At 46.3% G+C, this 13029-nt stretch overlaps 1 protein-coding gene across 1 annotated transcript; it reads right to left on the bottom strand.

Annotated features, from left to right (window-relative positions):
• Nucleotides 1–9318: 9318 nt before the first annotated feature.
• On the bottom strand, nt 9319–11978 carry LOC136491684 (uncharacterized). The gene is made up of 2 exons (XM_066487950.1): nt 11273–11978; nt 9319–9704 (listed from the first exon to the last, which is right to left on the bottom strand). The coding sequence occupies exons 1-2, from the start codon at nt 11976–11978 to the stop codon at nt 9319–9321; spliced, it is 1092 nt and encodes a 363-aa protein (XP_066344047.1).
• Nucleotides 11979–13029: the final 1051 nt, after the last annotated feature.

The raw sequence follows: 13029 nt of genomic DNA, 5'->3' as shown, positions 1-13029 counted from the left end.
ATGCTACAGCGCTTAACATGAAGTAATTGTTAAACATGATTAAAGGCTATATGCAATGTGATTAAATGGAACTTTTTAGCAACAGATAGGGGGCTAGAGTACGGGGTTGAGTACTCTAGTGCCTCTCCATAAGGACTTAATCCTAAAGCGGCAACCCAGGAGGGACCGTACAACCCCAAGTGTCACATGGCTCTGACTTTAACCTATTATCTAGATTGTACTAGCTCGTCTGTAGCTCCAGTAAGGGGTAAGAGGGTATCTTTCCTTTTTCTGTTAGGGTGTGCACCGTGCTGCGATGCCCATGCGTGCCATTCCTTTGTAGCTACGACCTGTTAGTGCAACTAGCTAAGGGTTTCATAGTGAAACTCTGCCACACTTCCTAGGAAGAGGTGTAGTGGGTCTTGTGAACCCTGGCATTAGGAATCACGGCTCGGTGGGTAAAGATGTACAATTTCTATAGAAATAATTAACCTGTTATAACAGCCGTGCTCACGGATACGAGCGGTCTGGATCCTTTGAGATTAGTGGTTACTGTGGATGATGGATGGATGGGATATGAGATAAAGCTTGATGATACTTTAATACCACTTGGGAATTGGGACTGTTCATTAAAGTAGTAACTCAGGATGCTAAAATTTGATCAACTAAAATTGCGAACCGCAGTCAAATAGTGTCAAGCCTTTTTGAGCCTCATAGATCCCTTTGATATACTTGCTAAGCATGGTGAGCTTACACTTGCTTTACATCCAATGAAAATCCCAGATGGGTAACAGATAATGGATATGAAGAGTTTTCGGAGGATGTCCAGGACTACTAGGGAGACATTCACCAGTTGGAGTCCCTGTGGCAGTTGGGCTAGTTATTCTGCTGTGATTGTAATAATATTGCCTTCGAGCAAACTTTGTATTGACTTTATGATGAGATATGCGATGTAATAAGTACTTTACTTTGATACTATTGCAATTTGTGATATATGTGTGTGTTTGGACATCCTGGGCTGCACATATATGAGTACTTGGTTTTGCTTTACAAAATTGGGTGCGACAATACTACACTGAGAAACTTCCTAGCATTTATAATCCATACCCTCATTACAATGCTGGCAAAAATGAATTGAACCTCAGCCTTTTCCATGGGCAACTCGGAAGCGCAAGTGCATCGACCACTAAGAAATTGAAAAATGAAGGGTGGCGCAATATCATGCTATATGTGTTGACCAACCTTGTCGAGGTGCAACCGTTCATTGGGTAAGTTCTGAATGAACTTGTATCATTTCACCGTATGTCCTTGTTTCTTTGTCTAACCCCCTTGTTTCTCGTTGGTACATTGAATTTCTTCGTCAATCCTGGCATGGATCGAGGCAACCTATCCCACAAGAAAATGATACCCTTCTTTCATGGGGTGCGGGACCAGGGAGCCCCAATTTCATTTGTTGGTTCAAACAGAAAGCCCAAACTAATGCATCTATAAGTGACGAGCTGAGACAGGTTGCAAATGGTTGTGCCGGGTCAAGTCATTTACTGGTTATGATGTGAATGGGTATCATTTTCATATAGCAAGCTACGAGCAGAGTCGGTCCAATCAAAAAACCACAAACAGCGGAGTTGTTACGCCAGGCACTAATGGACTCGACTATTATGGAAGAATTGAAGAAATCTACGAACTATCATTCTATGGTTCCAAACCTCTTACTCCTATCATATTCAAATGCCACTGGTTTCATCCTGGAGTAACGAGACGGACCCCTAAGCTTGGGCTAGTCGAAATTTGATAGGATTCCGTCTATCCAGGAAAAGATGTCTACATTGTGGCTCAACAGGCCATTCAGGTTTATTATACGTCATACGCGTGCAAAGATGCCGAGCATCTTAAGGGTTGGTCTATTGTGCACAAGGTATCGCCACTTGGTAAACTACCTGTCCCAAATGATGAAGATTACAACTTCAACCCAAACACATATGATGGAGAGTTCTATCAAGAAGAGGGACTACAAGGAAGGTTTGACATAGACTTAACTGAAGAGATAGGAATGGAAGTAGACAATGATAGGAATGATGATGAGGACGCTAGAGACGAGGTGCGAAATCTAAAGGACATACAAATGCTTGAGCGATTACGTTTAGGCAATGACAATGAAGATAACATTCCTCCTTCGGATAGTGTTGATGAGTTGGACAATATTGATAGTGATGACGAGACCTATGATCTAGCTAATCTCAATCATGAAGATTATTTCTAATACATGTAATACTATGTTTTTTGTAATTATGTTTTGTTCATTTTTGCACCTATTTCTAATTACGTCTTGTTTTTCTTTTTTGTTGCAGGTGATTGAACAAAGATGGTGGGCGACCATCATAGGTCCGTGAACTAAATTTACCAAAGATGTAGCCGGCTATACGAGGAGGCGAAGGGGGCGGTGGAGGGATCGAATAGGAGGAGGAGGACTGCCAGACGTAGGAGGGGGTCGTCTCCTCCCATGCCGTGTGAGGAGTCGAAGGAGGAGGTGGCGCTCGTGGATGAGTCAGATGATGAGCTAGTTTGACAGACGGACGAGGAGGAGGGGCCGCACGAGGACGACAAGTTGGAGGGCGACAGGCATGGGTTCCGCTTCCTCCGACTCCTCTTCGAGTGTCTACTTGCGAGGTCCCGCGAGCCTCCCACAGGTTCCGCTTCCTCACCAACACCCAGTGATTCACCCCGAAGGGCAAAAATAAGTAACTTTATATGTTATCACCACTACTTCATATGATATGATGAAAAAAACTAATAATTTTTCTTAATCACTGTGCAGGAAATGGGTGGTTGTGTCGGGTGGTAACGCACAGCTAGTCAACGGCATCTTGGGTCTTCTGTGTAGGCAACACTTCCCCGGCATTGTCACGTATGCATCGAAGACAGAGCCGGCCTACTTGTTTGACCACTACGCCGTCGCCACCGATGCAGAGTACCCCAACAAGGTGGCGTGGGTGAAGGTAGAGCTTTGGGTAAGTCTCCCTTGCACAACATTGCTCAATATGTCGCATTCATTAGACTTTTCTTGAAATAATGAATGGATACATCGCTTTTATATATAGACTTATTACAGATGCGAGGAGGGATTTGAGGCCAGGGCGGAGCAGGTGACTACCAAAGCCTGTAAAAAGCTCGTCTCCGACATGCATCATGAGGTGCGCATCCAGGCCATCGTAACCTACTATGGGTCAAAGCTTGGAGAGAGGAATACCAAGAAAGACGCAAGAGAGATGCAGCTAACCCAGGAGCAGTACCTTGAGGTAAATAAAGAACATCAATATTGATTCATTTGAGATTAAGTTGGTTTAATTTGATCTTCTTATATGTCCAATACTTGATGACGTGTAGATGATTCCCTGGTGGTGCCAAGCGTATCCCGAGTGCTGGGCGATGATGGTGGACAGGTGGTTCACGGAGGACTACCTCAAGATGCATAGGGATGCCCGGGACCGTCGTTTGTAGATGCAAGGTCCAGCACACCATCAAGGCAGCCACAACCTCACCGGATACAAACAAGCATGGGTACACAAATTCATTTATTTATTGTGACGCTTAGTTCTGCCTAATTTCTAATCATCATGCCATCTTTCTCCTAGTCGGCGTCTCATAGTGGTCAGGCTTGCTCGGACTTCCAGGCATGGTGTATGGCCCACAAGGGCAAGGCGACATCCGACGTCTACTTCAACCTAGAGGACCCGCCCGAGGCATACATGAACCCGAGCGTCCACTCCCGCATCAGTGAGTACACTGAGGTGGTGAGGGTCGCTCCATGGTCCGGACCATGATCTGAGCACCCATGACTTCGATGGAGAGGTCATCATGAGAGCGGGGCAAGGCAAGAAGCATGGGCGGTTCTGGCTTGGCGACGGCGTCATCGACATGGCCTCTACTCCCTCTCTCCCAGATCCGAGAACGGAGCACAAGCAAGAGCCTAGCCATTCGCACACGGGCGACCGCCCTGCACAACCACCGGGTCGACACACTCGAGGTTATTCCTGTTTTACTCATCACACATTGATCTTTACACACCTTAATTAGCTTTGCATTACTAAAACATTAGAGTGAAATATTGCAAGCCTGGCTAGAACAAGAAATGAGGCAATGTCTGGAGCTGGAGGCCAGGCACCAGAGGATGGTGGCCCAGCTGGAGGCCGAGCGGGCCGAGCGACAGGCCCAGGCACAGAGGCTGATGGACATTACGGAGTTCCTACAAGGACTTGGGCAACATGTGGGCTTCTCTCTGCCACCTGGGCTGTTGGTTCCACCTCCGCCTCTGCGTCCTACAGCTACAGCTACTCCTATGAGTATGAAAGTTTTTTACTTTCGCTTGTGCTTTGCTTGTATGGCCTCTACCTTCCTAGACTAGCTATCCAAATAATCTTGTCTCACATGCAATCTTTTCTCCTTTGTGCAGTCTCCATCTGATGGTGGCTCGAATAATCCACCTCATGCACCTCCGAATGATGGAGCTGGGCCTTCACCACAGTCACCTTGGTCGAGATGAGTGCAGGTTGTATTTTTTCATTTTGTTGTTCACTTTGTGATATACTTCTGATGCACTTGTGGCACTTTGATGGACTTGTGAATTTATTTGGATGGACTTGAGCACTTATTATTATATATGTGATATATTGTGATGGATGTGATATGTGCAGATGGATGAGATATATATGTGATGAATGAGATATATATGATGTATGAGATATATATGTGATGAATGAGATATATATGTGATGGATGAGATATATATGTGATGGATGAGATATATATGTGATGGATGTTTGTATGAATTTATAATGTAAAAAAAATTAAAAATTGCAGTTTTAGGTCACTTTGCTAAGTGTTGCACTCGGCAAAGGACCCCTTTGCCGAGTGCAATGGTCACAGCACTCGGCAAAGCTGGAAAAATGGGTGTCCAGAAACCCATTTTTCCAGCTTTGCCGAGTGCTGTGACCATGGCACTCGGCAAAGAAATTTAAAAAAAATTCAAACTTTGCCGAGTGCCGGACAGAGGGCACTCGGCAAAGATTTTTTTTTAAAAAAAAATTCAAACTTTGCCGAGTGCCGGACAGATGGCACTCGGCAAAGAAATTAAAAAAATAATAAAAAAATCTTTGCCCAGTGCCGTACAGAGGACACTCGGCAAAGAAATTTTAAAAATAAAAATAAAAAACTTTGCCGAGTGCCGTACAGAGGGCACTCGGCAAAGAAATTTAAAAAAAAATCTTTGCCGAGTGCCGTATAGAGGGCACTCGGCAAACATATTTTTAAAAAAAAATTAAAAATCTCTGCTGAGTGCCTGAAGGTTGGCACTCGGAAAAGAGATTTTGTAAAAAAAATAAAAACTCTTTGCCGAGTGCCCGAAGGGTTGGCACTCGGCAAAGAAATTTAAAAAAAATAAAAAATCTTTGCCGAGTGCCTGTAGGGTTGGCACTCGGCAAAGTCACCGTCAACGGGACCGGCGCCGTGATGGTCACTTTTCTTTGCCAAGTGTCCCTAGGGCACTCAGCAAAGCCTTTGCCGAGTGCCCGATAAAAGACACTCGGCAAAGAAGGGTTTGCCGATCAATATTTTGCCGTGTGTTCTTTGCTGAGTGCCGCACTCGGCAAAGGCTTTGCCGAGTGCAATCTGGCCTTTACCGAGTGCCTCAGGCACTCGGTAAAGAACCTGAATCCAGTAGTGATTGGTAGGAACGTTAGCCACTTCTTTTGATCTTTACTGCCGTATGCCAGCTGGTTTTTGGAATTGTATTTGGCCCATGCTTAGCGGCATATACTGATTTTGACCTATTGTTCTCATCCCTTAGAATAAAGGTTTGCACACTTGTTAGAGTACGTCATGAGCCTATTGGGCCTAGGCTGGTATAAGTATATCCCGCTAGTGTTAGGGTTAATTAGAGATAAGGGTCGCTTAAGGGTCAAGTAACCCTTGCTTGGACCACCCTATTCTCTATTGGTCAAGGCCTTGGATGATGCCACAAAGGTTCTACCAAGAAGGATGAGCTACTTGCCATTACAGAGGCAAGGGTCACTGCATCCCCACCCAACACCTTATTGCGACTACCGGCTAATCCGGAGGGTCAATAAGCTTCCTAGCAAGCCCCACAAGACTCAGGGCAAAATTGCACACCAAGAGTACATATGTGGTTCCTCCTCGAACTAGAAATTTGGGTAGCCACAACCTGCAAACACTCTTGCTAGGCTTAATATAGCACTAATATTGTCAAGCACTTTGGTGGCTTGGATGTCAAGCACTAATGTAGCACTCATCTAGACTTTGATGAAGACCATAAACATCAAATGATCGAGTAGGGTGTTTTTTATATCTCAAACAACCAAACAACTATTTCCACGGTGATCAGTTGAAAATTTGTACTCACTCGATGGTGTTTGCAGTAAATTTTGTATACACCAGATCATCTAGTGTGTGCATCTTTAAACAATTAGTTGCTGGAAACCGCTCCAATCTTCTCACTGGTTATTTGGGTGCTCATTTCTCCTCAACAGACCTCTGGTTTTTTGCATTGAATAATACACATCACATAATTTATTAGGTGTTTCGTAGCACTGTTAATTCACTCCTCTAGTGAGTACACGTGTTCACATTCTTCAATAGTAGATCATATCCGATACTCTTATAAAGCTAAACCCCTCTAGAGATTTCTCTTAGCATGCAAGCTATCCACGTCAACAATCCACTAGAACACGTAATTATGATAGCCAACTAGCACACATGATTATGATAGTTATCTCTTCATCCACTGATATGCATTTAGCTGTCCACATTGATGTCTCAAACCATTCACCAAAATTAATTTAAGATAGTTTCATTCATATAACTATAAATATAAATAGTCTATTTTTTTAAATTATTTGGAATCCCCACAGCCTAGAGCGGGGTATTCTCCTAGTTATTTATACATGTATTCACACAATGCTTCAACTTCCGTCTCTCTCTGGAAATACACTCTATCGTGCATAACCAAATCATCTAGTACACTCATTTTTGTTTAGCCTAGTCCTACATGCTATACTATATAATACAACACTTTCATTTTATTCTCCATCAAATTATCCATTATATTGAACTCCAACATTTCTTGTATTTGCCCAATAATCTTGTGCTTGCAATTCTTTCATCACCAAACTATTCGTGGTATTTCTTCAAAGAATTTAATGACTTCAGATTGTTTTTCCTAACTACAGTTTTCTAATGCATTGCATCCTAGGGACCCACTTAAAACATTCCTACCAACCATGTTACTCCCAATGACTATGTTGTCATATAATCACAAAAAAAACAATCAATGCAAATTGGCCAATTGATTGTAATTATCCCCTTTTGATAATTGGTAACAACATAACCAAAGGAATCATATTTTTATAAAAACATGACCAATTGAACCAATTACACTTGCTTGAATGCTTATTAACCCCCTTATATTACCTTCTACCATCATTGGACCAAACTCTTTACCCTATGTTAATAAGGTTATCTCCTTTGTAATCTTCGTCACAATCATTCAATCTTATTGAGGTCTTCCCCTTTTTGTGTCAAATCTTAAATACATTCTGTAAACATGATTGATTGGAATTGATTACTATACATGATTACACATGAGTACATATAGGGGCCGGGGTGGCTTATGAGCCAACCACGCAGGCGTGATACATGCCACAAATCAAGGGCTGCATACTATAATTACAAAAGGCTATCACTCCCCCGCAGTCTGGCCGGGAGCACAGCGAACGTTCAGGTAGGATCGAAACTCCTGAAACACAGAGGTAGGGAGGCCCTTGGTGAAGACGTCGGCGTACTGAGATGTCGTAGGGACATGAAGAACCCAAACGTGGCCGAGGGCGACTCGCTCCCCGAACAAAATGGAGATCAATCTCAACATGCTTCATGCACTGATGCTGTACTAGGTTTGTGGAGAGGTAGAGAGAACTAATGTTGTCACAGTAGACCAGCGTTGCACGGCGAGGTGGGTGGCAAAGCTCCATGAGTAACTGGCGCAACCACAAAGCTTCAGCGACACCGTTTGCCATGGCTCGATACTCAGCTTCTGCACTCGATCGAGAGACTGTGTGTTGACGCTTGGAGGACCAGGACACCAAATTTTTTCCAAGGAACACAGCATAACCAGAGGTCGATCGCTGAGTGTCAGGACAACCGACCTAGTCAGCATTAGTGTACACAACAAGCTCAACTGGCGAAGACGAACGCAGTGTCAAACCAAGTGATAGAGTACCCTGTAAGTAGCGAAAGATCCATTGGAGAGCAACTAGGTGTGGCTCTCGAGGATCATGCATATAGAGACAGATCTGTTGGATGGCATAGGCAATGTCTGGGCGAGTGAACGTCAGATACTGTAGTGCTCCAACCAAACTATGATACTGAGTAGAGTCGGCGACCGGAGGACCATCGGTGGACAATTTAGAGTGCACGTCAACGGGGGTGCTGCTAGGCTTGCAAGCACTCATCCCGCCCCCGCTCCAATATGTCCTGAGTGTACTGCCGCTGAGAGAGAAAGAAGCCGTCATCTGAGCGGGTGACTGAGATGCCAAGAAAGTGGTGAAGTTGGCCCATGTCTATCATAGCAAATTCAGCCTAGAGAGCGGCAATGATATGGTGAAGAAAACCAGCTGACGAGGCGATGAGAACAATATCATCAACATACAGTAGCAAATTTGCAGTATTGGATCCTTGATGATATGTGAATAGTGAAGTATCAGACTTGGCCTCAACAAAACCAAGGGACAGAAGGTGAGTGGTGAACCTGGTGTGCCAAGCACGGGGAGCCTTCTTCAGGCCATATAGAGATTTGTTGAGCTGACAGACAAAATCAGGATGGGATGAGTCAACAAATCCTGAAGGCTGCGCACAGTAGACAATCTTGGTCAAGGTGCCATGAAGAAAGACATTCTTAACATCCAACTGATGAATGGGCCAATTCTGAGAGAGAGCGAAAGACAAAACCACCCGAATAGTTGCTAGTTTGACCACTGGACTGAATGTTTCACCATAGTCAATGCCTGGCCGTTGTGTGAAACCTCGCACGACCCAACATGCCTTGTAGCGATCAAGAGTACCATCTGCTAGCAGCTTATGATGATAGACCCACTTGCCAGTAACAAGGTTGACGCCAGGAGGTCGAGGAACAAGGCTCCAGGTGTCATTGGCAAGAAGTGCCTCAAACTCGGCTTGCATAGCAGAGCACCAATTGGGGTCTGACAAGGCATCACGAACTAAGTGCGGCAATGATGACAAAGGCACCACGTGGAGGTTGAGATGATCCACGGGCTACGCAATGCCGACCTTGCCATGTGTACGCATGGAGTGTGTGTTGGTGACCAGTATGATGGCAACCGGTCGTGTAGAAATGGTGCGGCCGGTGCCGTTGGCAATAGCCTGAGCGCAAGGCTCAGGGGCAGCAGAACCGGTAGCATGGGGTGGTGCTGAGGAGGACAGGGTGGCGCTGCTAGCAGCAACCCATGCGGGATGCACGGGGGCAGCAGCACCGAGCGTTAGGGGCGGCACGGAGGGCCCAGCGAGGGGCGGCCTTGGGGACAGTGGCCCAGGTGACGACAATGTCCTAGGCGCGGCGTCCCCATCCCCATGCATGTGCACAGTGCCATGCACGGCATGTAGGGGCTTAGGTGCCGGGGCTGCAGTGGACGTTGAAGTACCTACAAACACACTACGGGCTTTGGAAATTGGAGCAGTAAAATCATTCTCATCAAGTAAGAAATCCAAGGCTGAGGATGCCATGGGTGTGGTGGACATATCAAAAAAGGGAAAGAAAGATTCATCAAAAATGACATGTTAGGAGATGATAAGGCGATTCGACTGGAGCTTGAGACATCGATAGCCTTTGTGTTTCGAGGAATAGCCAAGGAAAACGCATAGGGATGAACGTGGGGCGAGTTTGTGGGGCGCAGTGGGGAACGAGTTGGGATAGCAAGCGCACCCAAAAACTGAGGTGGTCATAGGAGGGCTAGGTGGAGTAGAGGGAGGAATATGGTGTCGAGAAGGTAAGGGTTTTAGTGGGGAGGCGGTTCACAAGATATGTCGCAGTGTGAAGGGCCTCAACCCAGTAAACCGGAGTAAGACTCGGCTGAAACAAAAGGGAACGCAGAATGTTATTAATAGTGCAAAGGGAGCATTCTGCTTTTCCATTTTGTTGAGAAGTATATGGACATGACATGCAGAGTGCAACACCGTGGGAGAGAAAGAACATGTGGGCTGGAGAATTATCAAATTCACGGTCGTTGTCGCATTGAACACTCTTGATGGTGGTGCCAAATTGCGTGCGAATGTAAGCGAAAAAAATTGGCAAGAGCGGAAAAAGTCTCAGATTTAAGGCGGAGCGGAAAAGTCCAAATGTATTGTGAACAATCATCGAAAATGACAAGATAATATTTGTATCCTGACACACTAACAATAGGAGATGTCCAAAGATCGCAGCGTATTAAATCAAAATTATGAATAGCTCTAGAGTTAGATGATCCAAAGGGCAAACGTGCATGGCGACCAAGTTGGCACGCATGGCATATATGATCAATATCATCTTTATTACAAGAAATTACATTGGAACTATGAGTGTGGACAAAGCTTCACGCCCAAGATGCCTGAGACAACGATGCCAAAGTGAGGTGGGTGTAGCGATGAACGCGAAGGCACTGGTGGAGGGTGGATGGAACGGATAGAGGTTGCCAGAGCTATTGCACTTGGCGATCATGTTCCTAGTGTGCAAATCCTTCATAGAAAGACCAAAAGGATCAAATTCGATGGAATAGTTATTATCGGTGGTAAAACGATGAATAGAAATCAAATTCTTAATAATGTTGGGAGACACCAAAACATCGTTAAGAACAAGATTGCGACCTAGGAAAGAAAAAGTGTGTGATCTAGTGGCAGTGATAGGAAGTAGTGCACCATTTCCCACAATGATAGATGAAGGAGTAGATGAAAAAGGTGGGGAGATGGTAGAGAGTTTACCAGCGTCCACGGTCATGTGGGAACCAGCCCCTAAATTGGCGTACCACTCGGGTGATGGAGCCAGCGAGTGGAGCATCATGGTGTTGAAGGAGTGCACCAGGGAGTCCTAATGCCATGAGCCCCCATGGGTAGGATTCTAGGGTGCCGCTGGAGTGACCTAGTGGGCCGGTGAGAGCGCCTAGAAGGCCGGTAGTGCCAGTGGTGGAGGCACAGCTCCCCGTAGTACGATCCGGCGCTCTCGAAGGATGGGCCATACTGAGGAGGCGAGGACCGTAGGTACCACCATATGCACCACCAAAACCGCCATATTGAGGAACGATGGTGAACACCAGAGGTGCCAATGGAGGGCGCCCAGACCGGTCGTATGGCCACATCTGCATGGTGCCGGCCCACGGGTGCACAAAGGACGGGTGCATGCCACCATGCATGCTTGGGGGTGCACCACCAGGGGGTGCCGATGGGCCACCACATCCACCACATCTACGACAGCGGCCATTGCGCTGGCCACCAGTGGGTGCACTAGGAGGGCACACAGGGGGGAACATCCCTAGGGGTGGAGGTGCTAGTGCATCGGGCACCGTCAGGCATGGAGTGGTAGCAACGAGAGCGGATGGCGGCAATGGTGGCTGGGCGTCGATCTCCATCTCCTCTAGTAGGAGGTGTGTTTGGGCCTCTGCAAATGTCAGGAACGGGCGATGCATCTTGAGGATGGACACCATATGGCAGAACTTGCCACTCAAGCCACGGAGGAGCGTGAGCACCAGCTGCCAATCACCGATGGGGTCGCCGAACTTAGCGAGAGAGGTGGCCATCGACTCGAGATGGCAACAGTAGTCGGTGATGCTTAGGGCGTCTTGGCAGAAGTTGCACAACTGTGTTTCGAGGAGCGCGCGGGACTCCCGCTGGCCGAGGAACTTGTCCTTAAGATAGCACCAGGCACCATGAGTGGGTTGTTGCCACATCATTAGGGACTGCAGCAGATTGTTGGAGATAGTGTCATAGATCCACATCAAGACAACACAATCTGCCTACACCCATGCCGGGCTGAAAGCATCTAGGCTCCTAGTTGGGTTTTGGTGATTAATGACAATACGTGATTACTATGACTAACATTTGTTTTGCAGACACAATTGAGTTAGGTCACGGTAATGGAGATCAATTGGGCAATCAAGGTTGTCATGCCCCTATGATGGAAATCATTTCGGTTTTCAAAGGATGGACGACAGGGTTAAGGATGGACTAGTTCTAAGTGTCGATTGGAGTTGGAGAGACACTTAGAGTAGTTTAGGACTTTGTTTTTCCTTTGGCCGTACTATTAAGAGGGGTATGAACGGGTAGCTTGACCTAGGTGAGACTAGTGAGTTAGGTGTGGTGCACACTTGTTAAAACTAGCACTAGGTAGCTCCATAATAGCCCTTTGATCCAATGGAGTAAACTTCATTCACATATGTTTGAGAGTTGGAAGTGAATGGAGGGTCAAATACTGACCGAACGCTGGCTCTAGTGTGACCGGATGCTGGCTCAGAGTCCAGTCATTTCATTTGACCAAGGTGAAAGTGTCTGGAAGTGACCAGACGCTGTGAGGTCATGAAACTAGACGCTAAGGGCCAGCATCCGATCGACTCTAGTAAGGACCCAGAGAGGGAGAATCCTGATCGAACGCGTCTGGTCAAAGCTGACCGAATGCTGATCAGGTTTCAGTTACTGACCAGACGCTGCTCAGCAGGTGACCAGACTCTAGAGGTCCAGCGTCTGGTCGACATCAGTAAGGTTCGAGTGAGGGGAAAACATGACTGGATGTGTCTGGTCAGTGTTGATCAGACGCTGCCAGCGTCCAGTCAACTCTTAACCACTAGAGCTCGCGGTATACTGACCGGTGCATCCGGTCAACATGACCAGAGCATCAGGTCACCCCACAGAGGCACATAACGGTTTGTTTTTCAGCCAGTGTTATAAATACAACTCCGCTCATGTGTGGGGGTACTTTTGCTCATTCCAACAGCTGAGAAACAC

The sequence above is a fragment of the Miscanthus floridulus genome, chromosome 11 (genome assembly GCF_019320115.1).
Source record: "Miscanthus floridulus cultivar M001 chromosome 11, ASM1932011v1, whole genome shotgun sequence".
Lineage (NCBI taxonomy): Eukaryota > Viridiplantae > Streptophyta > Magnoliopsida > Poales > Poaceae > Miscanthus > Miscanthus floridulus.
This window is presented reverse-complemented; position numbering and strand designations above follow the sequence as displayed.